A 17,101-nucleotide genomic window follows, 5' to 3' on the forward strand; every position below is an offset into this window, starting at 1 on the left:
ACACACACACACACACACATGCATGTGTGTACAATATAATAATAGCGTCGGGACGATGCCTGTGTGTGGGGGGTGTGTGAGTTTAACCCATAGTGCCCAAAGAAGATAGTAGCAAACACAGCAAGTGGACGTTATAGACACGTCGCCCTGCTTCAAACATGATTTATAAGTTCCCTTAAAAAAATTATCCACCCGTAAAAGCCATCTCTGGTACACCGTTCCAGGGTCGAATGGCATTTTCCCGATTTTATGCGCAGATCAAAATCGACGACTCGTTTGATGGTCGCGCATCACAATTCCCCCCACAATCCCTTGCGGCAGTGAGAGGACCTTATTTATAAGTAGGGTAGGTTTATTACGGTCTGTCTGGGAACCATTGACTAGACGAGACGGTTTTTTGTTGTGTTTTTTAAACCGCACATTATCAGTCGCTCGCTCGCTCGTGTCGTCAACATGATGTGCGACACCACCAACAGAAGTTTTCGGACCCAGCTGGGCGCTATCCTGGAGAAGCTGACGAAGGCGGTTTTGGTTGAAATAAGCAACGTTGCCGACGAGTGCTCGTCCGTGCTCCACACAGAGATCTCACAGACCAAGAGCGAGAACGAAGCCCTGAAGAAGAAATGCTTCACGTTGGAGATCCAGCTGAGAGCGGCCAGAGGCTCCTCTTCTGCTGCTTCCCACAACAACTATCCCACAACAAAAACAACAGCCAACAACCATGTCGGCCATCGGAACAACAGCAACAGTGGATCTGGGGGTTCCTCAGAGAAATTCGTGCGCGGTTCGTGTTTTAACCACTTACAAAACCCTCTATTCTTCTATTTAGTGCAGGGGTCTTCAACAGGGGGTCCGGGATCCGTAGGGGGTCCTCAGAGTTACTACAGGGTGGGTGGGGTGGGGGGGGGGGTCACCACATCTTTGTGTGGTATCTGATTTTTCTTTTTACATTAACCACTTGAACCCTAGCATCCCTATTCTGAGGGGAACATCAGCCAAAAATAGGTGATCTACAAGCACACATCAGCTATTTTCGGCAAAGTGGTTTGGTGTAGAGGGGAAAAGAACGGTTTAATAGGTTAAATGGCCGAAGGTTTAATCTTCAACACAATTATATACAATATATAGTGGTGGTCCCTCCATCTCTCTCTCAGCTAAGGGGTCCCTGGCCTGAAAAACGTTGAAGACCCCTTCTTTAGTCCCCCGGAGCGCTTTTTCTCCCCGCTTCTCTTCACCAAATATTTTTGCAAAAGCAAAACGCTTGTAGATCGGCTATTTGGCTAATGCCTCCCCTCCCCCCGAATATGGATGCTGGGATTAATTGCTGCTTGCCGACGAGACATGTAAAAAAAATAAGGACTTTAAGGTGTATTATGCATTGTGTTTATCGATGTATTATTGTATGTGTGTGTATTGTCCTTATAGATCAGCAACAGTCTGCTCCTGCTCCAGCCATCGATGGTATTTTTGGAAAAGACTGGTGTATGGATCTATGGAGAGAGAAACTCCCCCCTGCAGCCAAAGGGACAGAGGAAGCCTCTACTTTGAGAAACAATGGCCCACCAGTGCCACCACAGGTTAGAGATAACAATGAGGGGGAATGATTACAGGAGCACGTCGCAAATTATGATGTCAGCCTTTCACTGCTCACAATATCCTCCACGACTAGATAATAACAAAAAAGATTAATAATTAGATGATGATGATAATAATAACAAAGCAAGTACAAACAACTGCTTTAATCAAGGGGGGGGGAAATGCATTACTGGTTACATTATAAACATTGAGTGATCTCTCTGGACTTATTGCCTAGCCAAAACAAATATATTGGTTTCAAAGGTTGGCTATGTAAACTACACAAAATTGGGCCAAAATTGCTTTTTGGCGCAAGGGCAGTGGTAGAGCAACCGTTTTTCTCTCTTTTTTTCATCTGGACCACTAGCATATTTCAAACAATCCTCAAGGACCACCCCACCTCACAATAATATATATTTAGCATATAAGAATGCATAGCAGTCTATTTTATTTTTATCCTTACTTAACATGAATTATCTTTAAAAAGACAGATTTGTACAAGCTCACCATGAGTTGCAGCGTGAGCGTGATGCATTATGAGCTTGCAGATCGGCTGTTTTCAGAAAACGATACCATGTGCAACAGTATATTAAGCACTTAACAGCCAATATTTAATTTCAAGCTTTTCCCCCACGCTATGCCAATACATGTCTTACTTTTAATGGCCATATTAAATTATTGTACATAAGGTTGTATATATTTTGTACTGTAAACAGTACTGTTCCCCGATGGTCCATTGACTGCCTGTAATAGGCTCTATGCACAGCAGCCATATTGGAAAGAAACCTTTACAGGTCTTACCAATTATACTAATAAGGCTCTGTTCCATTTACTGGTGTAGTACAGTGGCTCTTTTTAACTTCAAGGACCCCCATAACTCTGAGAGTGTACAAATGGACCCGTTACACATGTGCAAGGGGCCATTTGGAGCTGACCAGACTTTCCCACTGGTGTAGCAGAGTGTCTCCAGTGAGTGAGCCAACATGCACAATATCTGCACCCTGACTCTGTTTGACCAGAATGGAACAGAGCCTTGATTAGCATAATAATTGGTAAGACCTGTGAAGGAAGGCCCATTTTCATTTCAATATGGCTGGGCTGCTGTGTGTGCATAGAGCCCATTACCACTGGTGCAGTTTTTTGGTGCACATAGCATGGGGGGGTCTCCAGATTTCTTCTCCAGTGAGCATGAACGCGCATAGACAGTAAGTTTCATGGCAGTCCACCCATTAGATGAGATGTGTTCATTGTGGCCTGAGGGTGGCGCTAGAGGAAAGGTCATGGGGGCATCTATCTAGTGCCTGGATAGTAGCATTAATTCTTATTTCATTAATCAAACTTATAGTTCCTATTGACAGAGTGTTTGCTGAGATAATTCTATGATCACAGATCGGATATCAAAGTGATCCCAATGATATTTTTTGGTTTAATCCAAATTTAATCCAAATTTGATCCACTGAGATAGGGATTAAAAGTTTCGAACTCTTGGTGGTCCCTGGGGATCATTATGGTGAACAGAAAAATTCCAAGTAATCCAGCCAGTAGTTTTCAAGATACAGTATGTTGTTGGGGACAGACAGACAGACAGACATACTGACAGACCAAGCCAAACTTAGAGTTATGTATAAACTATAGCTGCAAACCACAGAACAAACGTGAAGGAAGTTGAACATCCAAATATGGTTCACCAGTTGGTCAGGCTATTTCCTTTACATTCGCTCTGCAGACTGCAGCTATATACACACACTCATACACTGTGTATATATATACACACACAGTATACTGTGTATATATATATACAAACTGTGTGTGGCTGGTCCACCACCCATTAATGTCAGAGTACGTCAGTGGGGGGTGGTAGTAAACTAGGCTGCTACAGCTGGCTACAGTGATACAGAGAACATTGGCGTGTATTGTTACAGCTGGCTACAGCAGCACAGTGAACATTGGCAAGTATTGTGGACGTTATAGACATGTCGCCTCTATGAGTTAAAAAAACGAAATGAGGTTGAAAGTCTGCAAAGTGTTTCTATACTCACACGAGAGCAAGTCAAAGTTTGGCTACTCTTAATGATTTCTTTCATTCTGAGATGGAGCATATCTGTCGTGGGAGTGGTCTGTCTTTGGATAAACAGGGCTGGGGGGCCCCATTCACTGTATACAAGATGAGAGTAAAAACAGTACTTTTAACCATAATCATGGTTGTTGGTTATCAGCGAAAGCATTTGAGAGAGACGTCACTTAGAAGAACATTATAGAATATCAGTCTCTTGTGCGAGTAAGAGACATCAAACTTAGCAGCAGATATCAAACATGGAAGTGTATACATAAGTGATAGTGCCAGTGCAGCAGCAATGGAATCGCGAAAAATGTCAGATCTTCAACGCAATGCGTTGTGTACAGAGATCGGTGAGTGTCAACGAGCTTCACCGCCTGCCTATAAACGTTACTGTGGCATCAGGAAGTGATTGCAGCTTTAAAACGTTGCTGGTGACTTCAAGTGAGAGAGAGAGAGAGAGAGTGGGCAATAATCTTTTCTGCTTGCGTCTCTGTCCAGCAGCGGTGCAGGTCCTGGAGGATTACAGGAACGCTCACCCCCATTTTTTCCGCGGAACGCTCGCCCCCCAGCGGTTGTTGTGTTCTTGTATTTGTTTTACTGAGGTTAAGGTTAGGAATAAGTTTAGGGTTAGGCAGAGTTTTACTGAGGTTGTTTACGAACACGGTTAGGTTTAGGCATAGTTTTACTGAGGTTACATTTAGGAATAAGTTTAGGTTTTAGGCATAGTTTTACTGATGTTACGTTTAGGAATACCTGGTGATTTGACCCGGGGCGAGTGTGTATTAGGGCGAGCGTTCTTGTATTTGTCCTGGAGAGATGGCAGGTTGTAACCAATGACCCTCTCTGGTTGGTCATTAGTATCCAATATGAGGCTTTAACCACTTCAACCCTATATACTTTATTTTACATTAAATAGTGAAAATAGCCTACAAGCTCAACTATTTCAACTAAATGGTCACCTATCATGAATTAAGGCCCTAGGTCTCATGTGGTTAAACAAAATATTTGTACCTGTATTTAATGTATAGGTGTTTAAAATATACTCCCCCCCCCCCCCCCTACTATTTGGAGTATATTTTCTCATCTCATCTGAGCACAATTAATACAGGAACATATCTGCATATTGTCAGATGTTAAACACAATTCTTACTGGAAAAGGTGCATTATTCCAATCAGTCAAAATAATTTATGAAATCTACAGATAGTGTTGATCATTTTAGTCTAAAATGTTAAAATAAATTTAAAATTGGAATTGGTATCTTGGCTAAATGCCAGAAACTACAGGTCTATTCACTATCAGTAAAACACGTACAGGTCCTACGAAAGTATGGCTTTTTGTCCCTCCATTGGCATTCCACACGTTCACGGTTCCAATGTTCTTGTTTCATCTTGTGAACATGAAAGTTTTGGCATGACATTGCAGCAGCAGCATAGTAACATGATAAACATCATCACAATAGTGATAGTGAGTCTGTGAATAGTAGAAGCAAAATAGACTAAAGAGAAAAGTGGTGTTGCACATAATAGTAAACATGCCAGTGTCTGTACTCCTACCACACACACACACACACACACACACACACACACACACACACACACACACACACACACACACACACACACACACACACACACACACACACACACACACACACACACACACACACACACACACACACACACAGGCAGTCTGTGTATGATGGCAGAAAAGACGGGGACAAAATGTGGCTCCACCCTAACTGTAAAAAACATTTTTCACAAGTCCATACTGCAGTATATTGAATTTGTTCTGCTGGTACAATATAGGGCTGCATACTGAATATGGAAATTATGATAAATGTGTATACATATACGGATTATATGCGTTTTAATTTCTGTCTGTTAAAATACAGGAAAAAAAGTTACAAAAGAAAAAAAGAGTCTGTTTAACTGTTTAAAACTATCCGTCTCATTGTTTATTAGGCAGTAGATTTGATGGATGGTGAACCAGACCTAATATTTGTTAAAGAGGAGACGTATGAAGATCAGCCCATTGGCCAACAGATGAGGCTTTCAGATAACAGAAAGAGTAAGTTGGCCATCACAATCTCCAACAATAAACGACATTTGTGTCATTGCAAAACTGATCCAGGTTGTCTGTTTTGACAGGAGGTGCATCAATTGAGGAGGACGGAACAGATCAGAGAGCTGTCAACGAGCTTCGACTTCACCAGGGGGGCGTGAACAACTTCCCAGTAACTTCTGCTCAACCACAACAAGGCACGCAGCCAATACTTATGGATGGATTAATAGAGGGATCAACCATGGGTAATCTTGTTGATGACACAAATCGATCATCAGCCAGTGGGGAGTACTCAGACTTTATGAACAACATGCAAATTAATGCATCCAAAGAACTGGCAAACCAGCACAGGGCTGCTGGGAAGGTACCAAAACAGTTTGAATGTTTATTCTGTGGTAAGGTGTTTAACTATTTGAGTAGTTTGAAAGTCCACATCAGGAGGCATTCTGGAGAAAAACCATTTAGCTGCACAGTTTGCGGGAAGCGTTTCGCCCAAAAAACATACTTGAAACTACATCAACGTGTACATTCAGGGGAAAAGCCCTACAGTTGTCTAGAGTGTGGTAGAAGTTTTTCCCAGAAAAGCTCTCTCAACATGCATCTACGTACCCACACAGGAGAGAAGCCCTACAGCTGTGTGGATTGTGGGAAAAGTTATGCCTACAAGTATGGCTTTAATCAACACAAGTGTTTCAATTGAGACCTGGTGGATGCCGAAAGAACATTTGGATTTTACACAGAGTAATCCAAATTATACCATTTTTGCCTAAAGAATACTATGTAGCTTTGAACTTTTTATGATATACTGTACCTGTTCAGCATTAACGCAGGAACTGTTATGAGAGTAAAAAAATCAGATGTTGACAAACAAGTGAATCAATTATAAGACTGTGGTGTACTGTATAAATGTCAACTATAGAAAGTATTGACAAATTATAATCAATTATTTGATATAGAGGTGTTCTGTGCAAACGGCACCTGTAGAAAGTATTGACAAATACCATAGTATTTAATAACACTGTGCTAACTCTATTTATTCCAATATAGCCTAGAAGAATAACAAAAAGTGACTTACCCACTGTGCCAGTTCTGCCATATTAGTACACAATTGAAGCTGTTGTGTGATATGCTGCCTTTACCATTAAGGGAATTACAATATAGTCCAGTCATTCTAGGGTTGAGGTTGGACCAAATTGTATTATTTTGTTTCTCAACTGATTTTGACTGGAAATTAGGTCTACTAGCCAGGATAAAAAATCTACCCTGATCTGCTCACTGCTAATACCCTAAATCCAAGATGGCCGCCGTTGTGAGTATTTAATTCCAAAAATTGGCATATCTTCCAAACTAATAGAGCTATGAATGGAAACAAAGTGTCTAATCCTATGTTTTTGAGGTCAGGGAATTGATTAGAAGCATTTTTAATAAGACTGAGATTTTTGTGGTAACTTAACTTACATTTTATTGCCATTTACAGGTGAAATCACAAAACTAAATGCAGTAAGTAAAACATAAAGAAAATAAAAGGCACATTGAAAGGCAGAGGTGTTTTCAAAGCTTGACTGTCACCTCCTGATTGCATTACACATAACTTAAATCATCTAGAAAACATCTAGAGACATGTAGAGAGATATGTAGAACCTGCACTGCATCATTGGTGCAGGTGATTTCAACACCCAGACAGTCTAATCATCTAGAAGCTCTTCACTGTTCACTTCAACATTGGTGCAGGTGATTCCCTTACACTGACCACAAGCCAGGGTGCACAGCAGTCCATTCTTGCGACAGGAACAGGTGTTCTTGTCACACTTGCCGTGGCAGTTGCATTTGACTAGCTTCAGCAAGGCTGCTGGAGCAGCATCCCTCTGCATCCTCACTGGCTTGAGATTCTCCACATGTTGGCCTTTGTGGAGCAACCATCCCCACTTGGTTGGATCAAGAATATTGCCTAGCCAGGTTTGTACCTGGTGGTACACTCGGTAACTATGGTACTTGGCTGCATCGCAAGTAGGTGGGAGAGATTCAGGAGGCAGATAGACCAACCTGGACGCCACCTTGCTACTGAACCTGGCTGCTCTTTCAAAGTCAAGGCTATTCCTAGGCTTAGAGTTGTACAGGACTTGGCCTGGCCATGCTTGTTGACATCATCGTGGCTTTGATTTGGCTTCATGAATAAGCTGGCGGGGTCCTTGAGCTGATGGCATTTGCTCATTGCCATGACATTCCCTATGCTGTATTGTCTTGACGTCGTATCACACCCTGTGATGGCATGTAGGAAGAGCAATGATGCAGTAAGGTTAGGGGCTAGATTATCTTGTAGGATCCGGATGTTGAGGATCTTGCTGGCTGTCTGTAGGAAGATGACATGATGGCTGGGACTGAGATGGTGCAGCAGCAGGACCAGCAGGTCGGTGTCGTCCCCAACCACTGCCACTGATCTCCTCTTGGCCATGGTACATGCTGTTGACACAATGTCGTAGTCAGCATCACCAGCACTGTGGTAGAGTTCAACTCCAGCTTTCTCCAGCTCGCTGCCAATGAAGTACAGGAACTTCTGCTTATTCCTGGGGTTTGCGAGGAATGCCTTCTTCTTCATGGTCAGCTGCATTTCTGGCTGGTCAACTTCTGCTCCGATGTTGTTTGACCTGGAACGTCTCTGGTGTGCTTCATCCTTTGTAGAGGGACCACTTCCATAACCATCAAATACGACAACAGCATGTCTGTAGTGGCGATGTACATACTGCACATACAAACTGGATAGATTGGCATATGTTGTCTGGTTGGGCCATGGCAGCCGTTGCAAGAGTGCACCACCATCAAGGACGTACACGACATCATCTGGACATTGACTTACTACACAGGATGGTAACTTCTTCACCAGGCCTGTCTGGAGACTGGCCTTGTCTGGCGGACGCATCAGGAGACTGTTGTCAAACAGAGCTGTGGGGTAAGCTGACAACTCGTATGTGAACAAGGTTCTTGTGTCAACAGTCCCTGTTCCTGCCACAACAAGACGCTGGAACAACTGTTTCGGGTCGATCTCCAGGCGTTCTCCTTCAATGGCAATGTAAGTTGAGGCAGCAAGTGTGGTGACCTGATCTCTCTTGCGGAACGTGTGCTCTGCTACCGATTTGCCCTGCATAGATTTCAGTATGGCATGACCAACTGACTCTGCTCTTTCTACATTCACAGACTTGTCAGCTACGACTCCAGATGACAGACTATGCAGTTCCCTCAAATCCCGGGAGAAAGGTTTTCGTTCAGAGAAGTAGTTCAGGATCATCTGCACATCCTTGGCATCTCTGGTCATCCCTGCAGCTGCCCTGTCCTTGTGGACCACTGCTTCCTTGATGTCTTGTAGGCCGGTCACTTCTCTCATGGCCCTGTTGACTTCTCCACATGCTGGGGTGGACATCAACCATATCAGACTTGTCGACTGTTCAAACCCCCGACCTCTTGTCAGACCACCAACCGCCTTAATGTTCCTCATGAAGCTTATTCATGAAGCCAAATCAAAGCCACGATGATGTCAACAAGCATGGCCAGGCCGCTCTAGAAGTCCTGTACAACTCTAAGCCTGGGAATAGCCTTGACTTTGAAAGAGCAGCCAGGTTCAGTAGCAAGATGGCGTCCAGGTTGGTCTATCTGCCTCCTGAATCTCTCCCACCTACTTGCGATGCAGCCAAGTACCATAGTTACCGAGTGTACCACCAGCTACAAACCTGGCTAGGCAATATTCTTGATCCAACCAAGTGGGGATGGTTGCTCCACAAAGGCCAACATGTGGAGAATCTCAAGCCAGTGAGGATGCAGAGGGATGCTGCTCCAGCAGCCTTGCTGAAGCTAGTCAAATGCAACTGCCACGGCAAGTGCGACAAAAACACCTGTTCCTGTCGCAAGAATGGACTGCTGTGCACCCTGGCTTGTGGTCAGTGTAAGGGAATCACCTGCACCAATGTTGAAGTGAACAGTGAAGAGCTTCTAGATGATTAGACTGTCTGGGTGTTGAAATCACCTGCACCAATGATGCAGTGAAGGCTCTACATATCTCTCTACATGTCTCTAGATGTTTTCTAGATGATTTAAGTTATGTGTAATGCAATCAGGAGGTGACAGTCAAGCTTTGAAAACACCTGTGCCTTTCAATGTGCCTTTTATTTTCTTTATGTTTTACTTACTGCATTTAGTTTTGTGATTTCACCTGTAAATGGCAATAAAATGTAACTTAAGTTACCAAAATAAATCTCAGTCTTATTAAAAATGCTTCTAATCAATTCCCTGACCTCAAAAACATAGGATTAGACACTTTGTTTCCATTCATAGCTCTATTAGTTTGGAAGATATGCCAATTTTTGGAATGAAATACTCACAATGGCGGCCATCTTGGATTTAGGGTATTAGCAGTGAGCAGATCAGGGTAGATTTTTTATCCTGGCTAGTAGACCTAATTTCCAGTCAAAATCAGTTGAGAAACAAAATAATACAATTTGGTCCAACCTGAGTGGATTTTTTTGCTAGAATTACTGGACTAATAACAAGCCAATGTGTTTGGCACTTTACCCCGTCCAACAGAAAAAACTTCATACATACCCAACACATTTTGGCAGCCAAAGTGAGACAAACTTAGCTGGAACTGGACAGGCTGTTTTAGTTATGCCAATTTAAGGAGCTGTTAGCTTCCATGCAGTTATTACTTTTTGCATGCATATAGGTTATCAGAAGTCCTCCTGTGCTGGGAATATATCGCACAATGCAGCTTTTAGGGATATTTCACTTTTAACCCATTTAGACCTGAGGCCGATTTTAAAAACACCAAAATCCTAACCATATTTTCAGAAAATCTGTTTTTTATTCAATTCTATTGTAATTCCTGTTGCTATATACATAGCAACACAGCTACAATGACACAGATGCTTTTCCAGTTTTAAAGGTATAACAACATATAGGCTTTCCCCGTCTTAATGGGTTAAACCACTTCTGGGGTTATTTTAAGTCGCTTGATTTAATATTTAGATATTTGATATACATTTTTAATCTTTTTACCCTTGCTATACATTTAAAAAAAAATCTTTTTACCCTTGCCTATATGAATCCATTGTAACAAATTCAAACTCAATTTTAACCATGTTAGATTCATTGAAAACACCAGTCCTTGGTTCTGGTGATATTGTCCTTGTAATGTGTGAGGTTGTCCAATTACCTTATTCATTAAAGATTTTTTTTAAATACATATATATATATATACACACACAATCAAATACATTAAAGGGTCAGATAAAATTAATACATATTTAAACTGTGTACCCCAATACCCATTTAGGGCGTGCTCCCACCGCACTTTTATTTTACCTCTGGGGTAGAATCTGCAAATGCGTGGATTCTTGGAAAAAATCTGCATGACCAGGAATCCACGCATTTGCATTGACAAAGCATTGGCAGATTCTGCCCCAGAGGTAAAATAAGTGCGGTGAGAGCGCGCCCTAAAGGAGTAGTTCACCCCAAAAAATATCTTTTCTCTATCGATTACACACTTAATTTTTGTTTTTGTCACATTCATGAACCAATAATTTGATGACCGGCGGAGGCAGTCATCATGGAGGCGGTAGGAGACACAAATGATCTGCATTTGTCTCCTACCGGAGAGACCACCGCTCAAATTATTGGCTTAGGAATGCGACAAAAACAATCGATAGAAAATAAGTCATTTTTTGGGTGAACTAAGACTTGTCAGGCTAGCTCAGTTGGTAGAGTGCTCACCTTAATTAGGTTCTGGGTTCGATACCAGGCACATGTAGCTGTTAAAATGACCCCAGAAGTGAAATACCCCTTTAAGTGATTTAGTAGACTACATCTGCAAGAAAATAAAATGCATAATCATCCTCTTATTTGACTGATATCCAACATGAACCTCTGGATTTCATTGGAGGGCATTTATAAAACCGGTTTACAGTAAACCTCTATAGATTTTTACTATAGACAAATTACTTAAAATTAGTTCACCATTTTAAATTAACCAAATGAAGGCCCAAGTTTCAATGGTGAAAACTGAAGACTAATCAAATTGAAATAGTAAATGAGGGTTGGATTCGTGTAGTCAAGCAACAAGTATTTAATGACTTGAATTCCAAGACAGCTGGAACATAAAATAAATACTTTATTACCCCAGAGAGGAGGCACACAAGAAATACCTAAACTAAACAATCTTCAGGCAAACACACTGAAGACAAATTACCAGTATTAATTCTGTGATGTACAAAACAAAGATCCTTACTGGTATTCTTAATTATGTGTGCTACATCAATGTCCCAGTAACCCTTATTGGAAACAACCAATACAATTTCAAAAGTAGCCTAAGTGCAGACTTGAGAATTACTAACAAAGATTTAAACAATATTTTTTTATATTAGGCGCCGGTTCCTATGCATTAATATGACCATGCAGTTTTCGTCGTTGCGGTTACATAAAACAGCAGATAACGGACAAACTATAGGCAGCATCATTTTTTTAGTCGTTTTGATCTTCTGGCATTTTCCTCATTTTTCTCGTGGGTCATTAAATGGTAATTGAGGCTCGTCAATTGCCTAAAGGTTTTTCCACAGTAACCACAGTGGAAAGGTTTCTCCCCAGTGTGGATGCTGAGATGGCTTTTGAGATTCCCTTTCTGTGAGAACCCTTTCCCACACATTGTACATACATGGGCTTTCTTTCCTGTATGGACGCGAGAATCGTGAATCTTTAGAGCTGAAGATTTACCAAATGTAATCCCGCACAATGTACACGTGGTGTTTGACTTCTGCAAGGGCACTGGAGGGATACACTTGTGTGTTTTATCTCTACTGCTCTGCCCACATATTTGGCATAAGTCCGATTTGTGGGTCTTCATATGGAGTGTTAGATTACGTTTGTGGAAGAATGTCTCGTCACATATTTTACAAGTGAACTGGTCTTTGTCAGTATTGTTGGTAGTTTGTAAATGCACTGTATTATATGTACTGCATGTTTCTCTATAAAGGTCTGTATCATTCTCTGAATTCACTGGCAGAGATTGCGGTTGAATTTGTGTAGGTTCACCTACAATGGTGCCTGACAGTTCCTTTTTGCTTTCTTTTATAAACTGTGTATTGGCGGGATCATCCTCATCAATGGGAATGACATGGGTACTACTATGTTCTTCCATGGCTCCATCAATTGTCAACGATTCTTCAGGAAGACCAACTGCTGCCACAAACTGGTCGACTGATAAAACCCCAACGCTGTCATCAACGAATGGCCCCTCTGCTCTTCGGCTCGTACACCCGTCTAATTCACACAAAAAAATACTGACACATTAAAATCACATTACTCTGATAAGAGCGCACAGTACACAAATTACCTCATGTCAATCTGAATATCCCTTATTTCTCTTACCTGATACATTCAGTTTGTGAGTTTCCTTTTGGCAGCTGGTTGCAATCTCCACTTCACAATCCTCCTCTTTCAACTCCTCTTTAATGATGACTTCTTCTGAAGACTGCTCCATTGACTGCATCTATAAGGTTACATGCAGATCGTATTACAGTGTATTCATCAGCATTTCAATTTGGAGTTTGTTCATGTAAACATAACCTTTTTAGCAGTTGTTTCAGGTGCACTCATCTAGAAACCTTCAATAATAACGCTATCAAATTGTACAACAACAGCAGCAACCATCACTCTCCCCAATTATTCCTTCCCTCTGGAACTTTCTCCATGGAGATTCTCCAGGCACCAACACTGGACTCTTTCAAATCCGCACTGAAGAGACACTTGTTCACCCAGACTTTAGGCAAATAGTTTGTTTATTTTTGTTGATGTAAATCGCCCTTGGGTTTTTGAAAGGCACAATATAAATTCAAGTTATTAATAATTATGTATATCCGCTCACTTCCTGCTGTAATATTTGGAAATTAGATTTTTAATACACATGTATTCTTTAATTTGATAGATTGAGCTATTGTCTGAAATGCATGGTACATGTTAAGAATGCAGAAGTAACTAAAACGTAAAAAACATTCACAACCAACCAGTATTCACAGAATGTGTATGTGTTTTGCCCTACAATATAACACAATGCCACAGCTTATTGGACACAGCTAATCTTCAAACAGATCATTTGAAGAATCACCTCCTGGCTCCTGTTTACAATCACCCATGTGCCACCTGTCTGTGATCAACTTATACTACGAATTAAAATGTATACAATGACTGAGCAGTTTTACATTCTGATCCACACTAATATACGTAGTTTGGCTGTTATTTTATGTTGGTGCATGTACAGATGATTTCATGGAGCCAGAATAGATGTTTTTAATGTAATGCAAAATATGAGAAGACTACATGGTTGGCTGCAAACAACTCAATTGTAATTTAAGCAGAATATATCAGGAACACCTTGGGTTATCTGGAATGTACTGTTTAATTGTCAGTCACATAAGCGACTTCGATTCTCACCTCTGAACATTGTGTTGTGACATCTTTCCACAAATTCATACACCAATCCTTTCCATAGATCCCTTCTATGGTGGGACTGGGAGGTCGATCCACTGCAGAAAAGACAGTTATTGCACACATGAATGATCATCATTAACACCCCAGAGACAGACAGACTGTGGCAACATTGCTGCAAAACAGCATGCGCTTGCTGTTTGCAGCAAATAGTAGGCAATCATACCAGGATCAGCTCCATCTTTAAACATGTCTCCTGCTTGCACGCCGATGCTGCGGAAATGTTTAGCGGGTTTGAGGACGTCGCTTCTTTTCCCCAAGAGCGCCAGTTCGCACTCCAAAATCTGCACCTTTTCACAAAGCCTGGCATTATCCAGAAGAACTCGAGCTAATTCCGACCGCAGTCCAGTTAGATCATCGTCCACGAGTTTACAAACTCGAGTCATCATCACCTCCATGATGGAGGATAACTTTGTGTGAATAGGAAGGTGGTTCGTCATAACTGATGTACCCGCTCCACTGTAGCGACAGACACATTACAAATCAACAAATAGTATCTAAATGGACGTCGTGCTAAATTAGATACAAAGTAACGGTAGCGCCGCGGTCAGCTATAGTGTAGCGACAAAGGGATAGAGGGGGGGCTCCCCAATTTGTGCTCGGCCGTACGACGGCATCGTTCGCGCGTCAAAAACAGCCGATCTGCAAACTCACATGGAGTCGCATTGGCTACGCGTCGTGGGCTTGTAGATCGGCCATTTTTCACCGGGCGACGCAGTCGTATGGCGAAGTATACATGTTGGTTTATATCATGGGTGGGGATAAGAAAGCAATGACTTACGTCACTTCCAGGAGACGCAGGAACCCAGATTATGATATTATATTATGGCGATCGCCCCCCAGCGTCTGCTTATTTACAGTTCAGGTCTGTTCTAGGGAGCGCAAGGTCTCGTGACATGAGGTTGTTGTTATGTTTGTGGGTTGTCATGGTTTCGGACATGGTTGTATGGCCAGGACGCAGCCACGCAGGAGTCACTAGTCAGGATAGCTCTGGTCCATAGCGTTAATAGGACCTATACCTCTATGGTTAGGACTCCTTCTAACGCTATGGACCAGAGCTAGAGTCAAGACAGCGTTAAAGATGCCCGTCGAAACGAGCGGACACAGGGCATCAGTGCCGAGCTCGTCCTAACTTTATCATACATGATTATTAACTGTTCACTTTTTTTTTTTTTTTTGAAAGCCGTCTTGTTTTTCTAAATTAGAAAAACAAGACGGCTTTAAAAAAAAGAAAAAGGATTAGACTAAGGGTACTGCTTTTCCAAAGTGAAAGTTTCTCTGAAGATTAGCACAACTACTGATACATTTACCCCTTTTAACATTTACATGATAGTGTTATGATACAGGCTATATCATACCATCTGAAGATAGTGCAGGCACATCCGTGGCCCAGGTGCAAGACGAGCAGTAATATCACAACAAGAAGTCTGCACACTGGAAATGCTGAAAAAAGCTCTGCTGTATTTTATTGCTGGCAACCGTCATCAGGACATATACAGACATATATCATACCATCTACCCTATATCATTCCATCTTAAAAGATGTTATGTCAATTTAATACGAAATAAATACATATTCACTCGAGACTTGACCAAACTTTTCACACTTTATCAATTACTTTAAATCATATTTTTTACTCCCTTTAAATTAGTTTTGGAGGATAGAATAGTGGACAGAGACTACTTATACAAGTCATATTACAATATTCCTTAATAGGAACGTTCACCAATTTGTGGCACAGAGGCCCGTCATATCTTATCCAGTGTAATGGTAAATGTATACCATGATAAATGGGGTAACAACTGCAGAAAAATACAATGCATCCACTTATTTGTCTGAACCTGTGGGTTTCATTGTGAGGTTTAGCCGAGACAAGTTTTCAGCAATGTCCACTACTCTTGATATATCTTCAAATGTCCATGACCTTGACTGAACCTCACCCGGAAATAACTTTTAATTATTTCCCTGTTATTTTAAACGGGATTATTCTATTTTAAATTTACCCAAAGAAGGCCCAAGTTTCAATGGTGAAAACTGGAGTAAGTGAGCCTGTTTAGTGTATTCAAGTTTAATGACTACTTGAATTCCAGTACAACAGGAACTTAAAATAATGAAATACCTAAACTAAACTAATTTAAACTCGGGCATACATACTGAAGATAAGTGCAGACATGAGAACGACAATTATTACATAAAATGAAAGCAATATGCTAGGCACTTAAGCATTAAAATGGCTATGCAGCTTAAAATGTATTACCTCAAAACAGCTATAAACGAGACCACGGGCAACTTTCTTTTGTTCTAGTTTTTACATCTCCCCCCGTGGTTGTATGGTCGCTGTCACTGCCTGCCAACCAACCCCTACTGCTTACTCAAAGACCCAACAAAACATGATATGCGATAAAAAATACAGGACAAGTTAAAATGACATGATTCATATAAGAGCACTGTACATTGAAACTCATGTGAATATTACCTGATATATTCTGAGTGACAGACAGACAGACAGACAGACAGACAGACAGACAGACACAGACACAGACACACACACACACACACACACACACACACACACACACACACACACAGCATTCTCTGATCTGGGGATCTCATCTTAAACAAGCTCAGTGCTTAATGAGTCTCCCAGTTTAGTACTGCAGTCACGCTGGCCGCTCTTCAGAGAGAGTCGGTCGCACCAGCCGTGCTTCAAAAATGATTGCGCAGCTACGTGGCTTTTAACGGTTAGGCGAACTGATGGTGCGTTCAATGAAATCGTAAATCCCAGTTACTTCAATATATACATGTAAAAATGTCATAAAACAAACTAAAAACATTGTTTGTGTCTAATGTTCTCGTCTGTGATTATTACCGAAATGTTTTA

General features: G+C 41.4%; 2 protein-coding genes across 2 annotated transcripts; one reads left to right on the forward strand and one right to left on the reverse strand.

Annotated features, from left to right (window-relative positions):
• Window positions 1-374: 374 nt before the first annotated feature.
• LOC311056256 (uncharacterized protein) lies at window positions 375-6,972 on the forward strand. Its single transcript, XM_084072741.1, has 4 exons — window positions 375-784; window positions 1,426-1,577; window positions 5,597-5,702; window positions 5,783-6,972. The coding sequence occupies exons 1-4, from the start codon at window positions 454-456 to the stop codon at window positions 6,394-6,396; spliced, it is 1,203 nt and encodes a 400-aa protein (XP_083928867.1). The 5' UTR covers window positions 375-453; the 3' UTR covers window positions 6,397-6,972.
• Window positions 6,973-11,832: 4,860 nt separating this feature from the next.
• Window positions 11,833-14,953, reverse strand: LOC311055584 (uncharacterized protein). Its single transcript, XM_084071831.1, has 4 exons — window positions 14,386-14,953; window positions 14,166-14,257; window positions 13,104-13,224; window positions 11,833-12,995 (listed from the first exon to the last, which is right to left on the reverse strand). Exons 1-4 carry the CDS (start codon window positions 14,657-14,659, stop codon window positions 12,193-12,195), a joined length of 1,290 nt encoding a protein of 429 aa, XP_083927957.1. The 5' UTR covers window positions 14,660-14,953; the 3' UTR covers window positions 11,833-12,192.
• Between the last annotated feature and the right edge of the window lie 2,148 nt (window positions 14,954-17,101).

This window comes from Gymnoscopelus microlampas (genome assembly GCF_963454915.1).
Source record: "Gymnoscopelus microlampas genome assembly, chromosome: 11".
Lineage (NCBI taxonomy): Eukaryota > Metazoa > Chordata > Actinopteri > Myctophiformes > Myctophidae > Gymnoscopelus > Gymnoscopelus microlampas.

Excerpts from the sequence above, each read along its gene's own strand:
- LOC311056256 (XM_084072741.1), top strand. The coding sequence starts at position 454 with ATGATGTGCGACACCACCAACAGAAGTTTTCGGACCCAGCTGGGCGCT. Across the intron at positions 785-1,425 it reads CTCAGAGAAATTCGTGCGCG|ATCAGCAACAGTCTGCTCCT; the intron begins GTTCGTGTTTTA and ends TTGTCCTTATAG. Across the intron at positions 5,703-5,782 it reads GCTTTCAGATAACAGAAAGA|GAGGTGCATCAATTGAGGAG; the intron begins GTAAGTTGGCCA and ends CTGTTTTGACAG.
- LOC311055584 (XM_084071831.1), bottom strand. The coding sequence starts at position 14,659 with ATGACGAACCACCTTCCTATTCACACAAAGTTATCCTCCATCATGGAG. Across the intron at positions 14,258-14,385 it reads TAAAGATGGAGCTGATCCTG|TGGATCGACCTCCCAGTCCC; the intron begins GTATGATTGCCT and ends TCTTTTCTGCAG. Across the intron at positions 12,996-13,103 it reads TCACAAACTGAATGTATCAG|ACGGGTGTACGAGCCGAAGA; the intron begins GTAAGAGAAATA and ends TGTGTGAATTAG.